This window comes from Girardinichthys multiradiatus, chromosome Y, assembly GCF_021462225.1.
Source record: "Girardinichthys multiradiatus isolate DD_20200921_A chromosome Y, DD_fGirMul_XY1, whole genome shotgun sequence".
Classification (NCBI taxonomy): Eukaryota; Metazoa; Chordata; class Actinopteri; order Cyprinodontiformes; family Goodeidae; genus Girardinichthys; species Girardinichthys multiradiatus.
Window position 1 is genome coordinate 26098575 of NC_061818.1, and position 21520 is coordinate 26120094.

Below are 21520 nucleotides of genomic sequence, written 5' to 3' on the forward strand. Positions count from 1 at the left end.
AAGCCCTTCCAGGAACTAACCCGTCTCCCCTGTCATGTAAGTGATCGAGTGATGGAAAAATAAATGTGACATTATTAATTAAACAATGACATACAGTGAATGTCCAATTCAAATCAATCAACATTTGTCTCACCGGCAAGAATCCAGTACAGATTCCCTTAGAACTAATCGTAACTAATCATAACTGCAGCTTCCTTTTTCTTTACACATCTGGACTAAGATTTGTCATGCAAACAATTTGGGAGTAAAACAGTTTGTTGTCTGACATTTTAGTAAATTATGTTTTAACTGGTATCAGAAAGTCCAAACCATCTTTGTAGAACATCAAAATGCATAGCAGTCACCTATGAAAGCATAATTTCTACATTTTTGTTATGTATAAACCAGTTTTTTTTCTCTGTTGTATATGTAGACATTTTCTGGTAAAACTCTGATCAAAACCACCTGTTAAAATCCATTGGTTCATCTGTACATGTATCTTTATTACATCAATTACTGAAGTTCCTCTTGCATGCATGAAAGTCAGTATTTCTGCTTGTATGTGTGCAAATGTAATAATGGTTTCCAAGGGGACACATTTCATAATCAAACTTTCACTTTTTGCCTTTCCACTCAGGACAGCATGTCGCCTCTGCCTCCCCCCATCTCGGCTGTATACTGTTTACTTAATAAAGAATATTAAGGCCTTCTTTTCAATATGGTTCATAAACCTCAAATCTAATTCTCACCCACATCAGTGTAAACTCTGCAAAAACTATAAAAATCAAAAATAGCAGAGCTACAAACTGACCTGAGAGTATGTATTCTTCTCAGTGTTAATTGTGGTTTACAACAATATTAGCCAACTTAAGCTAACTAAAAAGTTTAGTCTAGAGATATATCAGACATTTTTAATGAAACTATATGAAGGAAAATTAATGTGAAGATGTTATGTGAGTAGGAACTCAGCAGGGGGCTCACCTGCATTTCCTTTTCTCCATACTTTGAAGGGTTCTTACTGCCTTGGCTCTTCCTTCTGAGCTTCTTGAGTTCACCTTGGCATTTTTCCAAACTCTCCCCTTTGCTCTTGTGTTCCATCTGGTATTTTTTCAAGGCGGCCTAAGTGGGGCAACAAGCAGTACAAAAAGCATAAAATCACACCTCATTCATCATTAAATCCTTTAAAAAATATGTATGAAAAAATAAAAACATAAAAAAAAAACAAAAAATAAATCTTTTTAAAAGTTTGAATCAGAAGCAAAGTGATGACTTAACATGTTTTAAAGAAACATTTTCAGGCAACTTGAAAATTAATCTCTAGAATCAATTTATGTCCCAGAGTGAAGAATGTCTTTAGTCAATCCTATTTTTATAAATTGTTAAAATGATCTAAATTGACAAATTAAAAATCATGGATAGCTGAAGTAAATAAAATGGCCAGATCACCACTGATGTTTCCCAAACTGAGATTTTCTGTTGCATTCGGTCCTCCTGTTTTTGGTGGAAAAGAAATACCAAACTTTGTAGAGTGGACATTTTCAAAATCTCTGTGGTGTATTTAAATGGATGGGATATCAGTTTCTCTACCACAACACTGATAGAGCCCCACCATAGACATGGATTCTGATCGGAGTTTAAAAGACGATTCACGGAGCTAAAAACAGGATAATCCTCAAAGCAAACCTGTTACAGCCAGCCAAAAGACTCTACAGACGTACAATTGCAGTGAAATGTGGTTCAACAAAGTACTGACCCTGTCGGACCAGAAACATGCACGTCATCAATTTAAAAGTTGAATTTGCAAAAGAAAACTAAGAGCTTCAGTCATACTTTCTGTGGTTACTTTTTTAAATGAGAAGCAAGAGTCTGTGAGAGGGTTTCACTTGTTATTTTCCCTTAAAGTCACAGAGGTTGTAATCCCTGCATTGATGATTGTCCCCCCTCCCCATTCTAATGAAAAGAGAGGCATCTGAATCAGACCATTTCAATATTAGACAGACGCTTGTAATGTTCTGGCTGACAAGTGTACATCATTGTTGTTTTGAAATCAACGCCTGTGATCGTGTCCCTGTACGCGTTCACTGCAATCACATATCCCTCTTGGTTGGGTTGATTTTCATCAAATAACATGAGCAATCATATAACAATGAGACCCTGGAAGGAACAACGACACAAGATTTGCAGCAAAGCACTAATGGGCACCCAAACGGTTTAATTTTGATCATTTAGTTTGCTGGTTTATTGATTTAATAATAATAATAAAAAAAACTTTATTTCCTTGGCTTTATCAGCTCGGTTGCTATAGTAACGGTGCATGGTGTGAAAAAGCTCATGTGGACTCTCTGGAAAAATTTAAGAGAAACGCTTGTGAACGGGGAAACAACACCCACATTTGTATACTGCACGTAAATGAGCACACAAGCAAAAATTCCTGACGTACTCTGAAAAGGAGCAGAAAAGGAGAAACTTGTTACTGAGACTAGCAGCATGGCTATTCATTTAAAATTTCATTGCAGAGAAATCTTAAATAATCACAGAACTCTTTAATGCATTTACAACTGAAAATGGACCAAATTAGGCATTTGACCTTTATCAGCTTTCTAAAGCAATAACAATAAAAATGGATGAGTCGTCTGCTCATTTTCTCCTGTTGTATGAGGTAAAGTAATACAACAAACAGGCTGTCTCAGTGGTGGCACTCAGAATTCATCTCGCAGAAACTGAGGCTTGTGCTGGGAAAAAACCTTAGATGAAAAGAGAAGTATTGAATGACTATTGTGAAAAAAAAAAAAATTGCTCCCAGTCTGCTGGGTCATATTGCATAAAAAAGTCAAACACCTTTTTTTCTTTTTCTCTCCATTGTTCCTTGTACTAAAAAAGCTAATCACAGTCGATTCTGGCCCAGAAAAACAGATAACCATTGTTGACAAATCTGTTTAGAAACAGGGGTCAGTTGTAGGTTCATCACCACATTCTGACCCCTTTGCAAAGATTGTGACATAGAACAAAAATTATAAATATATTTTTATTTGGTGTTACAAAAGAATCTGGACCAGACTGTCTTGCAATTGATTTCAGCAATTTAATATGATACATCTAAATAGAATTCAATGTAACCATCGCCTTAACACTACAACAGCCAGTGGGTCAATTAGAACCCCTGAGCGTTTTCAGCTTTGTGAAACTCTCTTTCATTGAACTATACATGGCTCATACTTCATGACTTTTCCAAAAGTAGCTTTCTGTAACACATCTTCAGTAAGATTATTGTACTGTCAAATATTTGAGCTAGGCCTATGCATACCAAGAAATACCAAGGAGAGTCATTTTGACCTGACAGGAACAATAGGAAATGCTGTGTGCACAGTTGTACTATTACTGTTTGGGTGTCACTATGGCCACATGCACCATATATACATAGCTTTGCTGTGTTGGATTATTTACTTAATGAGTAATAAGTTATACTAAATGCAAACACATCACTTTACTGATTGACAGGATTACTTCTAACAGCCTCCTGGAAACGGGTCTGACCGAAAAATACAGTACAGTTAAATAACTATGAACAAATTGCAGTTCACTGTAAAGTTTCTAAAATGTTTGATTACAGTTTCAAAATTGGCATCAAACAAGAATGAAAGAATAGACCTAAAATATGTGTTGGCACTACTGCAGAACATCACTGTGCAGGATTTGAATTGGAGAGAATAGGGTTGTTAACTGGGGAAATAGGAGTCAACTGAGGTCAGTATTAGATAAGAAGACTAAGATAATCTTAAAAATATGATGGAGAAATATTTAATCGGAGCTGTGACCAAAGGAATGTTGTTTGTGGATGCCTGTTGTTGCCATGGCAAATGCATCAGTCCAGGACTGCAGCTTCAGGCCAATTTAATTCAATTCAATTAAAAAATACTTTATTAATCCTGAAAGGAAATTAATTGTTGTTGTAGCTCATATTATACAGGTCTCTTCAAAGAGCCGTTGTAGATGCTGATGGCTTTTGGCAGGAAATATCTCCTGTAGCGGTCTGTCTTACAGCAGATCTGAAGATGCCTCTGACTGAAGAAACTCTGTTGTTATACAACAGTCTGATGAAGAGGATGCTCCGGGTTTTCCCCAATGTTCCTCATTTTATGAAGCATCCTTCTTTGCACAATAACCTCCAGAGGTTCCAGAGTAACCAGAACAGAGCCAGCCTTTTTTATAAGCATGTTGAGCTTTTTTAAGTCCCTGGCTCTGATGCTGCTTTCCCAGCAGATGATGGCAGAAGAGATCACACTCTCCACGACAGACTTATAGAAGATATGCAGCAACTTGCTGCAAAACACCAAAACACCTAAGCTTCCTCAAGAAGTACAGTCTGCTCTGTCCATTCTTGTAGATGGCTTCACAGTTGCATCTCCACTCTAGTCTGTTGTCCAGGTGAACACCGAGGTATTTATACTCCTCCACCACCTCTACTTCTTCTCCCATGATGGTAATAGTGTGTGACCTATTCCTGTTTCTCTTAAAATCTATAATCATCTCCTTTGTTTTATTTACGTTCAAGATGAGATGATTGTTTCCACACCCTGCCACAAAGCGGTCCACCACCTTCCTGTACTCAGCTTCTTGTCCATCTCTGATCTACCCCACGACTGCAGAATCAGAGTATTTCTGCAAATGACAGGAGTCTGTCTTGTACTGGAAGTCTGAGGTGTACAGAATGAAGAGGAATGGTGAGAGTACAGTCCCCTGTGGTGCTCCTTTATTTATTTATGAGCCAAAATAAATTAATGGATGAGCTGTTAGATATTTACATAGCAAGCATGTCTTTAGCCCATCAAAAATAGTCCCAAAAATTGAATAAGCACAATAGAATCAAGAGAGGGCAGTAAAATGGCAAGTGCAAAGAATATAAAACCCCAAATGCAGAACATGGACAGCCGTGCACTATGTTGTGCACGCTATTTTGGACTGAGGATGTGCACTAATGAAGGCGTTGTAGCAGAGTTTCTGCATTTATTAAAACATGTCAGGTTTATTTGTTATAATTGGAGTTTTCAGTCTCAAGTAAATCAACTAGCATGACATTAATTTATTGTAAATGCTGGGATAAAAATACTTGCTGCTCAACTCTTATTCAAAAATGTATAAACTTAAAAAAAAAAAAGCAAAAGCAGGCATTTTAATGTCATGTTTTTCATTGTTAAAGGACCTCTGACACAGTTAAAATGAATCCCTCTAGCAGTTTTAGAGGTACTGGAACTTTGGCAGCTCTAGTGTCAATTCACCTAATTAGCAAACAGAGTGAAATACAACGTTAGTATAACTGCAGCTTTTCTGTGAAGCCCTCAATCGCTTGCTAGAGAACATTAGTAAACAAACAGCACCATGAAGAACAAGGAAGACACCAGACAGGACAGGGATACAGTTGTGAAGAAGATTAAATCATTATTAGGTTATAAAAATATCCAAAGCTTTAAATGTCTCATGCACCACTGTCCAACACATCATAGAGGAATGGAAAGAATATGGCACAACAGAAAATCTATCAACACAAGGCTGTCCATCTAAAGAGACAGGCCAGACAAGGCAAGGAGCATGAATCAGACAAGCACCAATGTGGCCCATAGGAACTCAGGAAAAGCTGCAAAGATCTACAGCTCAGGTGGGACATTCAGTCATGTACTCCACAAATCTGTCTGTTTTTAAAGAGTGGGAAGATGGAATAATTAAGTAAGTCAAACAAATTTTTGTTTATGGTATGAAAACAGCTATATAGGTGACTGAAACATGTGGAACAAGGCACTCTTGTACGAAGAACCCAAACTGAAATTTTTGGCCAACAAAAAAATGTGTCGTATAAACCAGTACTTCACAACATGGCGGCATCAAGATCATGCAATGGGTATGTTTTTTTTTTTTTCATGTGGGACAGGAAAGCTGCTTATAGTTAATAAATGGAGCTAAATAAAGGGCAATCCTAGAAAGAAAACCTTTTGGTGGCTGATAAAATCTTGGGCAAAGGTTCACAGCAATACAACAACCCTAACATTTACCCACAACTAGAAAAGTATGGTTTAGATAAAAGTGTATCCCTAAAAATCTGTTGTACAACTAAAGAATTGAATGTTCAGACCTTTCATTGTAATTGCAATGAAAGGTGTTTCTTCAAACTATGCACTCAGAGCTGGTGAATACAAATGCAAACCAACCTTTTATTAGTGTATTAAGAAACACACATTTATCATTTTCCTTCTACTTTACAAATATGCACTACTTTGTGTTGGTCTATCACGTAAAATCCTAATAAAATACATCAAAGTTTGGGGGTTTAACTTGAAAAAAAAATGACGAGTTCAACGGTTATAAACACTTTTTCAAGGCACTCTAAATATTAATTTGCAATGTGATGACTCAAAGAAATTATATGCAAACAAGCACAACTTTAGGGTTTGATGTGTGAGTGGTAACAGTGGGTTTTTACCTTAGAAAAAACAGCAAGTGTGACTACATCTTACTTCACATTCGAGTCTCCTTGCTGAATGTAAATTGAAATTTTCTTCCTTTTATCTTAAAATGCTTTTTAAAAATGTGTATGCAAGGAGCTGTGAGCTTATGCAGCTGATAAAAGGGTCCTTCCAACAATACAACAATGAAAACATTATCCCATCCCCCAAAACGATGCACAGCGGTACTGCTGTACACTTTAGCTGCAACCCACTCATTCTAAAGATATCACATGTAGACCCACTTCGCAACACTTACACACACTCCATAAGGGGCTTATTATAATCAGTCTACGCCTGATAGCTTAGTACCCATGAAATGTTACAGAAACAGACTTTAAACAAAAAACTTAAGACAAACAGCTTTGCATGCAAATCTGTTATCCCTTCATGTGACTTAGGCCTTATCTGCTCTGGTGCAACATTGAATGCATTTCTAAAAATAAACTACTGCAGTGTACTTTTTAGCACCAATCTGATTCAGGAACCCAAGTGACACATGCAGATACTCACAGTCAAGTAGCGAGCATCCAGGTCCACCTTCTTCTCAAGCTCAGAGAGCAACTCGTTGTGGAAGCATTTCAGCTGGAGGAAAAAACAAAAGATAAAATATAGATACAGTTCTCGATACAGTTTTACATGAAGTTATGCATTTAAGTTTAACTTTACTAACAAAGTGATGGCTTGTGAAACTCTATTTTACATATTATGCATCCAGTTTGTTAATTGTTAAATCTTTGAATAAATATTTTGGTGCCAAATTTTTAAAATGGAAAAAAATATTTTGAGTATGTGCTGTGCAGATATGTTTACCACTGTAATTTATTAAAATGCTATTTAATAGTAGTCTTGTTTCACTACGTTTGATCATTGTTAATATTTATCTGATTTTGTTAAAATATTTATCAGACTGAATTGTCAGAATTGAAGCTTGAAACATATTTTGTGCAAAGTGTGCAACTGTATGTAGCTGAGTGCATCATAATACCCTAAATCTTGTGTTTTTAGCTGGAACTTAAAAGACAATAAATCCATTAGGCATCCTTTAAAAATTGGAGATGGTATTCCAAAGAGGCAGGCACAGCTTAAGACACTTTAAAAAATTGATGCAATAATCTCCAGTGAGCAAATTTCCCTGTGGTTCTACAACTGCAAAAAGCAGACTAAGAGAAGTTTCTCAAAAATAAAAATGAACTATTTGTAATGGAGAGGAATGAGTTCACCATTGCAGTTACAAACCATTTATCATTAAAGGTTTTTTACAAAGATGTTACAAGTGAGTTGTGTCTCTGATAAAATAAACTACTTTTATCTAATTCATTATAGCAAGTCAGACTCGGTACTTAGAAAATCACTGATGCAACTTGTGGCTAATCTGCATTTTATAATAGTTTCTTTTTGCATTTTATAATGTAAAAGCAGCAATGCAGATAGGAATCCATGGATTATGCATCTGTATCGAACAAAATATTATCTTTTAGGTGTGCAGCTTAGAACAGCTGTATACCTGGCTTGCTAAAACAAAACGACAAACTGTAAAACAGTTTAATGATGCTGACTTTTTTTTTTCACTTGAAATGCTATAAAAGGAAAATTAATGTTCAAAATATGTAGATAGAAATTGTCTTGTTTCAACAAGTCTATTGCAATTCACTTAAAAGTGCAACAGATTTGTTACCATTTTACTAAGAGTTATGGTGGCATTTTTGCCTTCAAGTCCCACCCAGCACCTTTTAAGCCCATTGATTTTTATAATCATAGTGGATAATAAATTAATAAAACTTTTGTCAGTTAATCTCCTTTGTTTAGATGTTAACATGATTCCTGATATTTTATTGTAAATGATGTATGGTAATGTATAATTCTTGTGTTTGGAGCATAGGTTGAAACAGAGCTTGTCAAAAATCTAAGCATCTGCTTGATGGCTATGGTGTAAATAAACTTTGCAATGGCCTTACATCAGGCTATTAATGATCATGGATTGTCAAGAAAAATATAGAAATGCTAAAGTATTAATTAAACACAAGTATTAATTAGACATTAAATTAGGTATTTTATCTAATGTACCAAGGAGCTCGAGTATAAATGTATGAGTGAGCACATCAGGATCATATTGGAGAAACATGAATGAACTTAAGTGTGTTTCCTTGTAGCGACATGTTCTTCTTTTTATATATTTGATCTTAAAATATTCCAATAGATGAAGTCATTGTTAAAATGCACAACCACAAACCACTTTAGCTGGGAATACCAACCATTTCCTCTAGCTGCACTTGGATCTGTCTGTGGACTTCAGCCATCTGGAACAGCACGTCACCTTCACACAGAAACAAAGACATGGAGAAAACACATAAATGCCTTATAAAACAAACACAAAAATTAATGAAGAAGAAAACTAGAAGGGAAAAAAAAGTTCAAATAAGAAAAGCAAAGCTCGTGCACAAACGTATGACAAAAACATACACGACAAGAGACTTAACTGGGGCAATGAGAAACACAACGGGGGTTTGTTACAAGATTAAAGAGCTGGAAAACAACTTCACATACAACTGAACAAAAATAAAAAAATAGAAACAAGCTGGATCTTAAAGCTTGTGGTTTTCATAAAGACATCAAGATGTCTTCTGGATTGATAACATAAAAAGGCTATAGCCTGTAAAAATAAATAGAATAAAAAAGAGAATAATAAAGAAGGGTCATGCAGCTAGAGTTATCTTTTCATATACCTACAGTCTGCCTCTTCTGAAATTGCAGTGCAATGTCAAGAAAAACAAGAAGCACATTGAGCAAAGGACACATACAAAACAGAGACCTGGTGGAAAGCCAGTGAGAAATCTAAATGTACAGGAAAAGATGAGTTTGACATTTACCTGATGAAAAGATCCAAAACCTCTTGGACTTTGTCTGAAATGTTACATTGTGTGTATAAAGCCTTTAAGTTGCAAAGACAAAAAGTACTATGCAAATTCATACCATCACTTTCCCTTCAGCCACTGTACTTAGGGTGTTACATTAAAAATGTGCCTGCCAAAATCAAAATATCTGCCACTGTATGGTCGTAACCATTCTGGAAAAGGATCATTAGAGACTTTAGCGGGGATTTCATACTGACATCTAATGTCAGATTCTTTTGTGGCTCATTTCGCGTTCTCCTGCTGTGTCCTCTTGTGAATGATGACCTATTAAGAGCACATCTCAGCCCATCTCACAGAGCTTTATAAGTAAAGTTAGAACTCCTGCAGAAGAGGTTTCAGCACAAACTTTAATTTTGCAACAAAAGGCTTTGGAGTGGTCTCCATGCCCGTAGACAGCATGAGGAGAAAAACAGATGACACTAAAGGGACAAGGCTGACTTTAACAAATGCAGTAAAGCACAAAGGTTTTTTTAACTTTCAGTCATACAAAGAAGGAAGAAAAGCTGTAGAAATGCCTGTAGGGTAACTACGTGAAGAAACTTGTGCCATCAGAAACTGAATTTGAATTGCTCTGACTCAGTTTGTATTTGTGTAATTTGAAATTAAATGCATTGGTGTAAAAAAGAATTTCACTAAACTGAAACTGAATTTTATGGTTTGAAACTGAATTCATTTGCTTTTAAATTGTATTTTGTTGTATTAAAAATTCAGTTTGACTACTTTCACTTTCAAGTCGGTAATTCAATTTCAGTTCCAAAATTCAGTTTTTTGTGTGACACATCTGGGTCCTTCAGGATCGCCACAGATTAATCAAACACAGATTAATCAATTTACGTTTCACATCAGGTAAAACTTCCTTTAAGGCATGTTGAGCTGGAGCAGTGCAGCATACATGAGTTTAGCGGATGTCCATCACCAAGTCAAATGAGCATCTATAAGAAATGTCATGTAAACAAATGATGGTCAAACAGTAACACTTATGCTACCTGCAGCAATTAGCTAAACATGCCAAATTAGCATAGTGTGCCGCCGGTGTTACGTCGGTCTGCGTTACTCTTGCCCTTACCTCAGCGTAACTTCTGTTGCCTAGCAACCGTGGAGCCTGAAAGTTAATACCGTTGTCTCCACTGTAAATAACTACCTGGTTTTTATTTACCCATTTACATATATCTGATGGCTTATAATGGTGTTTTGTTTTAAAATGTTACTGTTTTATGATCTTGTTTATTATTCAGCCATTTAAATGTTGAAAATATTTTTTGTGTTCATTGATATAAAAATCTAACACTAGATAAAATACATTGATGACAAATACCATTTGTTTAATATATCTGTAAAGCTTTCAACAACTTAAACACTAACATATTAACTTTAGGAACAAAGTTTAAATCAGTTTATTTGCAGAGCATAATAATAATAATAATAATAATAACAATAACTATTATTATTATAATAAATAAACCAAACATTAATATTAGATTTCATCTGACAGAATTATATCTGTTTAACTTCCACCCATTGGGGAAACCCAGCGGAAGTTTGAAAACCATGTGTCGGGAGTCAGCTGTTCTCTCGGGGTTTAGCGCACCTCAACCACCCGGTCAGCTGACAGCTGGCAAGGCGAGGCGGCTGCTGGGGCAGCGGACGAACACATCGACGCGTTTGTGCAATTAGGCGATATCTTGATAAACTGATCAGATATTTTAGGTTTACACAACTACATTCTTGTCTAAAAACATTGTAAAAGTTCAGTTGTTTCACAGAATGCGCAACATTTCTCTCCTCTGGCCTTTGCTACTTCCGTTTGAGCAATCTCCTTCGACCCGCAATGAATCATGGGATAGGGTGGGACACGGAGGATACACCGGACCCATCCTTCAAATCTGGGGATAAGAAGGACGGATTTGTTGGAACCTTGGAGATTGGACAGCATTCGTCGCCTCATCCAGGACGTTATCGGCCTACAAATGTCGGAGAAGGACTGTGGGTCGGACCAAAGCGCAGACAAGAGCTTGGTAGCCGCATCTTAGTACTTCCTTGTTTATTCAAAAAAAATCCAAAACGTAACAAAAACACTGCAGGGATGAATCATAAGTACAGTCCAAAACTTAAATGAACTCTGCAGGTCACTTAAGGCAAAAACGTAGCAAAAACGTAGCATAGTCTCCAAACGAAACATAGACAAAGCATAGACATGGTAGGGAACGGAGTAGTAACAGAACAAACCAGCGAGGAACTAAGCAAACAGAACAACTACAGGTCCTTCTCAAAATATTAGCATATTGTGATAAAGTTCATTATTTTCCATAATGTCATGATGAAAATTTAACATTCATATATTTTAGATTCATCGCACACTAACTGAAATATTTCAGGTCTTTTATTGTCTTACTACGGATGATTTTGGCATACAGCTCATGAAAACCCAAAATTCCTATCTCACAAAATTAGCATATCATTAAAAGGGTCTCTAAACGAGCTATGAACCTAATCATCTGAATCAACGGGTTAACTCTAAACACCTGCAAAAGATTCCTGAGGCCTTTAAAACTCCCAGCCTGGTTCATCACTCAAAACCCCAATCATGGGTAAGACTGCCGACCTGACTGCTGTCCAGAAGGCCACTATTGACACCCTCAAGCAAGAGGGTAAGACACAGAAAGAAATTTCTGAACGAATAGGTTGTTCCCAGAGTGCTGTATCAAGGCACCTCAGTGGGAAGTCTGTGGGAAGGAAAAAGTGTGGCAGAAAACGCTGCACAACGGGAAGAAGTGACCGGACCCTGAGGAAGATTGTGGAGAAGGGCCGATTCCAGACCTTGGGGGACCTGCGGAAGCAGTGGACTGAGTCTGGAGTAGAAACATCCAGAGCCACCGTGCACAGGCTTGTGCAGGAAATGGGCTACAGGTGCCGCATTCCCCAGGTCAAGCCACTTTTGAACCAGAAACAACGGCAGAAGCGCCTGACCTGGGCTACAGAGAAGCAGCACTGGACTGTTGCTCAGTGGTCCAAAGTACTTTTTTCGGATGAAAGCAAATTCTGCATGTCATTCGGAAATCAAGATGCCAGAGTCTGGAGGAAGACTGGGGAGAAGGAAATGCCAAAATGCCAGAAGTCCAGTGTCAAGTACCCACAGTCAGTGATGGTCTGGGGTGCCATGGCAGCTGCTGGTGTTGGTCCACTGTGTTTTATCAAGGGCAGGGTCAATGCAGCTAGCTATCAGGAGATTTTGGAGCACTTCATGCTTCCATCTGCTGAAAAGCTTTATGGAGATGAAGATTTCATTTTTCAGCACGACCTGGCACCTGCTCACAGTGCCAAAACCACTGGTAAATGGTTTACTGACCATGGTATCACTGTGCTCAATTGGCCTGACAACTGTACTGACCTGAACCCCATAGAAAATCTGTGGGATATTGTGAAGAGAACGTTGAGAGACTCAAGACCCAACACTCTGGATGAGCTAAAGGCTGCTATCGAAGCAACCTGGGCCTCCATAAGACCTCAGCAGTGCCACAGGCTGATTGCCTCCATGCCACGCCGCATTGAAGCAGTCATTTCTGCCAAAGGATTCCCGACCAAGTATTGAGTGCATAACTGTACATGATTATTTGAAGGTTGACGTTTTTTGTATTAAAAACACTTTTCTTTTATTGGTCGGATGAAATATGCTAATTTTGTGAGATAGGAATTTTGGGTTTTCATGAGCTGTATGCCACAATCATCCGTATTAAGACAATAAAAGACCTGAAATATTTCAGTTAGTGTGCAATGAATCTAAAATATCTGAATGTTAAATTTTCATCCTGACATTATGGAAAATAATTAACTTTATCACAATATGCTAATATTTTGAGAAGGACCTGTAATATACACAGAGCACAGAGAGGGGAACAAAAGGCAGGTAATCAAAGAAACAGGGAACAGGTGTGACATGGACGCAGGGAGACAGAGGGAGCAGGTGAACCTAATAAGACTAAGACATGAAGAAAGGGACTGATTAACAAAACAGTGAAACAGACCTAAACGAAAACTACAGACCAAGATAAAACAGAATCAAGAATAAACATGAACTAAAGGAAACTGAGAACTGGAGGTAGCACAACAACCTAAGATCTAAGGACTAGCAAAAGAAACCATAAAGTCCAAAAATGTCACTCCATGACAACAAATGCGTCCTTCAAAGGACGCAGTCCTGAATTTGGACACAGCAATAGTGAATGACATCCATGAATCAGTAAATCTGTGCTTGATTAATCTGTGGCTTCAAGGACCCAGATGTGTGACACAAAAAACTGAATTTTGGAACTGAAATTGGATTTCAGACCTGAAAGTGAAAGTAATCAAACTGAATTTTTAATACAAAGCAAAGCAATATTCGAAGCAAACTAATTTAATTTTAAACCATTATATTCAGCTAGGCTGCACGGTGGCGCAGTTGGTAGCACTGTTGCCTTGCAGCAAGAAGGTCCTGGATTCCCGGCCAGGGGTCTTTCTGCATGGAGTTTGCATGTTCTCCCCGTGCATGCGTGGGTTCTCACCGGGTACTCCGGCTTCCTCCCACAGTCCAAAGACATGCCAGTTAGGTTAATTGGTCACTCTAAATTGCCCTTAGGTGTATGAATGAGTGTGTGCTTGGTTGTTTGTGTGTTGCCCTGCGATGGACTGGCGACCTGTCCAGGGTGTACCCTGCCTCTCGCCCATAGACTGCTGGAGATAGGTACCAGCTCCCCCGCGACCCACTATGGAATAAGCGGTAGAAAATGACTGACTGACTGACCATTATATTCAGTTTCAATTTAGTGAAATTCATTTTCAAACCAATGGATTTAATTTCAAATTACACAAATACAGATTCAGTCTGAGCAATTCAATTTCAGTTTCTGATGGCACAATTTCTTCCTATAGGTAACAGCAATATTTTTTTTGTTGAGGCCAATTTCCCAACTCCGGAGGGTGCAGCAGCAAGATGTACAATACACCACAATTTTAAATATCATATATTGGAATTTAGCAATGACAGTTTTCATGTCTGTTGGTTTTATACAGAGCCCACTGAATGCGGCAGATAACCTAGCTAATGAAATAGCTATTATCAGCCTACGACTTTTCAAAGAGAAGATAAAGAGAAAAAAGTATTGTCTTAGAACCAACAGTTGGTCGGTGATAACTTTATACATCTTGGATGCATTGTGACTGACAATGGCATTACATTTTATTAAAAATTTAGATTTAATTAAGATTTTAACTTTGATATTTAAAAAATAGCTTGGACTGATTGCTTTTAAATTCAAAATGGGCATAAATATAATTTGTAAATAATATTCTAGATGAAATATAAATTGCCATTATAGCAATATGTACATTTCTTAAGCAACAGTTGTAACAGTAGCATTTATTTTCAGAAAAAGAAATAATGCTTTTTGCCTTGATCTACTTTGATCATTGATCAGCAAGCCTAAAACTGAAAAATCTGATTTCCCCTTTTTATTAAATGCATAAAAACTAAAATTTCCCATCAATTTAAAATATATCAACCAACAGCACAGAGTTTATTGTGCTATTAATTGTTTAATATAAACAAATCTCATCATTAGGTTTCAGAATGTTACATTTTACAACCACTACCTCAGAGAGGAAAACCTGCAGCTCAATTTAATCTTTTATGCCTTAAATGCCTTAAGGGGAGGGGAGGATCAACAGTTGGGACTGCAAAGATAATAATTTTGTACATTAATTAAAAGCACCTACCTACTAGTCATTTGGCAGGTGCTATACAAACATCTTACTTTATTTTGAAGAGATCTATTGCAACCAAAAACATGTAATTGTTTACTGCAAAATTAAGGAGTATCTTCACAGTTTAAGCTGTACTTGGTAAACTAAAAGATACAGTAACTGTCCCTAATGGGCTCATCTCCCTATAACCCAACATGGACAGACATTTTGCCCATGTTGCAACCTGTTGGCTGATTTTCTGCTTCACAAAAGCAGAGAAAGAGGCCAAAGCACCCAGTCATTTCCCAGCAGGCCTTCTAAGCAGCTTACACATCCCCAAGCAGAGCCCTGTGAGCTTAGAAACCCTGCCATTCTGTTGGCTTCAACTAGCTGGATCAATTAACTAATGAGCATCATCACTGGACTGCAAAACAAAAGCACAAAGATGCATATGTCATCTGAAAACAGCAAGACAGTGGTATACAGGAAGCCAGAAACATGAGATGTGACTGCATCTGCATGAGATGTTTACTCTTCTTCTCGGTGTTCATCACTACAGACTGTACAAAGACAAAGCATTGAAAACAGAAAAGGCACAGCATGTCACACTCTGGCTATGTAAATGGTTACCATGCCAATTTTAATATCAGTGCACACAACAACACTAAAAAGGTAAATTATGCATCAACCAACGACTGAATTTCAGCATCTGATACTCTAATCAGCAATTTGAAATGAGGCATAATGAGCAGAATTTAAATGTGATGTGCCACTTTAATGTTTGTGGTAGAAGATTTCTGGCCGGGTATGACATAACCTGCTAGATTTGATGTAAGAGCTGTTAGCCTGAAGCCTGTTAGCTGTAAGACATATGAGTGTATCATGACAGATTGATAAGCACAGTGACAAAACAGAAAACATACCGGGAGACAATAACAACGGTAAATAAACCTGTGTCGTCACTGTATCAATATTTCCCAGCTCACTTGAACCGTTGCGTGTTTCCATTGGTGACGAAAAACAATCGTTTCTTTGTTCGAAGGTGAGCTCAGGCTGTTCTGCACCTGCAGCTCTGCAACAAGCAGCCACATGCCTGCAAGCTTAAAACACAGAGTCAGGTAGGGACGCATGCCTGCAGGACTTGTGTGCATACGAACAGGCTCTACCCAGAAGTGTGACATCAGCTTGTGTACTGTGGATGTACTGACTGCTTGTGTAACAGCAGCGAAGTTTCACCCACACAGGTGGAGAGAAAAAAAAAGGCAGAGTAACAGAATGTGAGCTATTGAGTAAAGTGGAAGTTTGCTATGCTGAACAGGGAGAATGAGAGAAAAGAATGGAGGTGGATGGAGAGACACTGAATCACTAGTGAAGGTCAAATCAGATTCCCCAGGGGTTGTCATGGAAGCAGGATAATACTAGGGTTATTGCCATGGGAGAAGCCATAAAATGAGGAGCAGTGCTTGAAAATGCACTGAAAAAAAAAGCCTGTTTATAAATCTCCACCCTTACTATCAGCTCTCGTTGCATAAGAATACACACCACGCTTCTGAAGAAGAGTGGTGTGTGTAACCCCACATGCTGAGTCTGTCTTCAGCTCTGTGCATGCCTGTGTGCACAGTATGCGTGGTTTAACAAGGACATTAATACCAGCCTTCCACATATTCCAACTCCTAGGGGAAAACAAACAAGTGGACAAATATAATAGGGATGCAGGGAAATGTGTGAGACGGAGGTAATAGCTGAGACACCAGGTGGGCATGTGAGTTTGACTATACTTTCTGTGAAATTACATCATCTAAATGTAGTTAATTTAGACGTGAGGGGAGTTGAGAGTATATTATTTCTTCTTCATATAAACACAAATGCATCAAATTTAATAGACTGGATGCTAAATTCTGTTTGAACTCTTTCCTCACTTTCTTCTCACAGGAGAAAACTACTAGTTATATATATGACACACTGCTAAAACTGAAAGTTCAGCCATCACAGCTGCTGGTAGATTTTTTTTTTTTTACTAGCAATGGTGTCATGCAATCAGGCGACAATGAAGGTTTAACAAGATCTGTGCAGTTGCCAAAAAGAAGTGGGACAGAGAGTGCAGTTACAAGTAATCTTGACAATAATTCCAGGATGATCTGAGAGAATATGCTGCATATTTAAACCATTTGGGATCAGTGGATGAAAACCCTGACTTCTTTTTAAAATTGGTGTTTCTATATCCCCAAAGCCAAAAAAGCATTTGTAATACTTATAAAATTTCATAAAACAAATTCACAGTCTGGGTATTTTTTTTGGTATATTTCCAGCGCTTGCCGTTCCAATTTTAGAAATAGAATGTCGGGAAATATGCAAACCAAAAATGCAGCAAGCATTTCATCCATGCTAGTTTTCCTCCATTTCCAGGTCTGTGCTCTGTCCTGCCCTTGTCATTTCTGTCCAGTGGGAACAGCGATCATCACACGAATAGGTTTGATAAGAAGTTATAGTTTACTAGCAAAAAATATAATGTAAAAGCAAACCGCACTGAAAAAAAAAGCAAAACAAAAAACCAACATTCAGTGCACTTTTGGTCAAGATCAAACAGGTGGATCAAAGGACTTTCCCGGTGTGAATACACCTTTAGATACAAAATGAAAGGGTTGGTAGGTGTCAAGATTTTTGATGCAACTCCAAATACATCAAAGGCTGTGATGCCTTCAACTTCCATGTAATTTAGGGTATTGTAAAGGGGGACATTTGTATTTTAATCTTAATTAAAGATGTAAAAGGCATATGTAAATTTCTTTATTACAACTGCATCACACAAAAATAGCTCAAACAAAAAGAATTGGTAGTAATGCTGAATAAATTTGTCATATTTCAAAAGCTTTTGGTCAGATTTAGGTCAGCATACTTGCTTAAACTAATATGAGCAAACGAAACAGCAGGCTGCAATTTTTCCAAGTTGAACATATAATCCAACTATGTACTTTTGTTGTCCGATGAGTTAAACCCTCCCTCTTACTTCCCTTTTTCTAAGGGGATTGCTCAATCCAGCTCTCCATCCAATGGGTCCGGACTTCCCTAAACCTGAAAGGTCTTACTAAGCATGTTTACTGAAAGATTTGTTTAAGCTGGTGTTGGGAAATGACACGCCTAACCTCTAACAGTCCACATCCAGAAGTCTTGCCCTTCTTCAACTGGTGGTCTAGACAACTGAGTAGCCCACAGCAGTCATCCACTCCTCGACAGTCACTTCTGTTAAGGGCTGCTCATTCCCTAATATTATAACTGGCTCTTGGTATATGGGTTAGGTTAATTTTAGTGACTCGGCATAAGCCCCAAGGGCGCTGTTTTAACAAGTTTGGCTAAAGGCAACCTATAAAAACCTCCCAAAATCTCTTAGAATCAGGTAACAAGACGTTTTACCACCAACGAAAAACCAAAAATAAGGTGACTCAAATAATTGACTGTCCACAATTTATGTAGAATTTTATATGCTTTCTTTAAATAATAACGCTCTTGCAGGGGTCAGTAACAGCTTAAATTCAACAACACCTAATAACATCAATAATATAAATGATTCAATCAACTTAACCTGTCTTTCCCTGATGCTGAAAGTTTTAGCTACAGCCTTTACTTCATTTACATTTTAAAACCATTACTTCAACTTCATTCTTTCTTATTCATACATCACAACTGATTATCATCATCTCTCTTTCACATATAGCTGATAAAGAATATCTAAACCTTCATGTTTTATTTTAGTCATCAGTTCACAATCATATTTCAATCAATGTGTTTTAACTTGATAAACAAAGATCACTCATTTCATTTCATACTTGCAGAAAATAAAAATCATACTTAATTTCTTTGGTTACACTTGTAGTTTATACTTCTGCAAAAGATAAGACAGTTAATATATGACTCCAAACAGGTATCTCCAGTCTTTTAGTCCCAGAATATGAGAATAAACTTATGAATATACTTATGTTACTTTTTATTGATTTAACTGTGAGCATTTAATAATTGTTGCATGGATTACATGGAAAGATCTCACCTTATTTTGACAACCCCTTCTTGAGATCAGACTGTATCCATGCCCAAAGTCACAAAAGTCAGAAAAATCAAGGTCTGCATCATAAACACACAAGGAGAGGACCTCATCTTCCAAGAAGTGTGACTGATATGGTGATCAAGGGACTTGAGGTGGGGACCAAGCGTCGAGAATCTCAAACTTGTCGATGAAGTCAGGATACATCAAAAGGGGAGATGACACAGACTACCTCTTTAGGAAAGGTGGTGAGGAAGACCCATTAGCAGCGGGGAATTGCTGCCATTCATGTGAGATGGTGTCAACAGGGCTATGCAGAGGTGAGAGCATTGGGTGTAAGGGCAGGGGGTGGGGGGGAATGGAGTGTTGGGGAAAGATTGCTGACATGACTTCAGCCAGCAATTCATCAGTTGTGGGGGGATCCATGTCGTGAAGGCTGGATCGTCATCGCCAGCAGAGGTTTGATAGGTGATGTTCTTGGTGTTGATAGAGGTGTGAATGCTGCTCTCTGCAGTAGTAATAGACACCTGGCATCCTCTGTTGTCAGTGCCTGGAGGAGGTGAATCAGGGGAGTTAAGGGTGCCAATAGAAGATCATCTGGGAAGATCTTTAGGATCCCAGATGTAGGGAAATACATTCCCCATGAATGTGTCTGTATCGTAAAGTTGCGTGCAGCAGCCCCAAATGCAGATGTACAGGTCACCTTGTATCGTGTCTGAAGAGTTTGGCTCATGGTCATGGAGATATAGTTAAGATCCCCAGGACCCTCGATGCAGAAGACACTTGTCACCGTAGCATAATTGACAGCAATAGAGAGACAATGGTGGCACCAGTGGGCTGTAGGCGTAACCCACAGGTATCTAAGCACTGAGGCTGAAATTCCACATCTGGAACAGGAGACTGTGTCCTGGAGAGATATATTGGAGGCCTGTAAGTGGAGACGTCAGCTAACTACCTGCACAAAACACCTGCAAAGGCCTTTAAATGGTCGCACAGTCTAGTTCTGTACGCTACACAATCATGGGGAAGACTGCTGACTTGACAGATGTCCAAAAGACAACCATTGACCCCTTGCACAAGGAGGGCAATACACAAAAGGTCTTTGCTAAAGAGGCTGGCTGTTCACAGAGCTCTGTGTCCAAGCACATTAATAGAGAGACGAAGGGAAGGAAAAGATGTGGTAGACAAAAGAGTACAAGCAATAAAGATAACCGCACCCTGGAGAGGATTGTGAAACAAAACCCATTCAAAAATGTGGGGGAGATTCACAAAGAGTTGAATGCAGCTGGAGTCAGTGCTTCAAGAACCACCATGCACAGATGTATGCAAGACATAAGTTTCAGCTGTCGCATTCCTTGTGTCAAGCCACTCTTGAACAAGAGACAGCGTCCGATAGTGTCTTGCCTGGGCTAAAGACAAAAAGGACTGGGCTGCTGCTTGAGTTGTCCAAAGTTATGTTCTTTAATGAAAGTTAATTTTGCATTTCCTTTGGAAATCAAGGTCCCAGAGTCTGGAGGAAGAGAGGAGAGGCACAGAATCCCAAATCAATCGAATGTTGCTTGAGGTCCAGTGTAAAGTTTGCACAGTCAGTGATGGTTTGGGGTGCCATGTCATCTGCTGGTGTTGGTCCACTGTGTATTCTAAGGTCCAAGGTCAACGCAGCGGTCTACCAGGAAGTTTCAGAGCCCTTCATGCTTCCTGCTGCTGACCAACTTTATGAAGATGCAGATTTTATTTTCCAACAGGACTTGGCACCTGCACACAATGCCAAAGCTACCAGTATCTGATTTAAGGACCATGGTATCCCTGTTCTTATTTGGCCAGCAAACTCGCCTAACCTTGACCCCATAGACTTTCTATGAGGTATTGTGAAGAGGAAGATGCAATACACCAGACCCAACAATTCAGAAGAGCTGAAGACCACTATCAGAGCAACCTGGGCTCTCATAACAGCTGAGTTTTCATTAGTTGTCAGTTATAGTCATCAAAATTAAAATAAACAAACATTTGAAATATATCAGTCTGTGTGTCATGAATGAATATAAAATACAAGTTTCACTTTTTGAATGGAATTACTGAAATAAATAAATTTGTTCATGATATTTTAATTTTAGGACCAGCACCTGTAGTAACAAAGACATTTGGCTGATAAAATAGGGAAAAACTTGAAAACTGTGTTACGCAGGTGTAGAGTATTATTATCCATGCACATAGCCCTATGTCTCATATATATGAACATTTTCAATTTGAGTGGTTTGAATTGTTAAAAACAGAGGCCCCTCTGACTAGCCATCCCACTACTCTGATAATTTCTTTCTTTCTCTACAAACGTATTGCAAAATTACATTTAGGTAAGATAAATGTTATTGATAAGTTCA

General features: G+C 38.1%; 1 protein-coding gene across 5 annotated transcripts in view; it reads right to left on the reverse strand.

Annotated features, from left to right (window-relative positions):
- The window catches only part of LOC124864855 (brain-specific angiogenesis inhibitor 1-associated protein 2-like), a 77831-nt gene that overhangs the window by 21875 nt on the left and 34436 nt on the right, over positions 1 to 21520 (reverse strand). For all 5 annotated transcript variants that reach the window (XM_047359795.1, XM_047359797.1, XM_047359794.1 and 2 more), the window contains exons 4-6: positions 8729 to 8790; positions 6987 to 7058; positions 961 to 1098 (exon numbers count right to left, since the gene is read on the reverse strand). In XM_047359795.1, coding sequence (XP_047215751.1) covers positions 961 to 1098; positions 6987 to 7058; positions 8729 to 8790 — 272 coding nt within the window. The remainder of the gene's footprint in view (positions 1 to 960; positions 1099 to 6986; positions 7059 to 8728; positions 8791 to 21520) is intronic.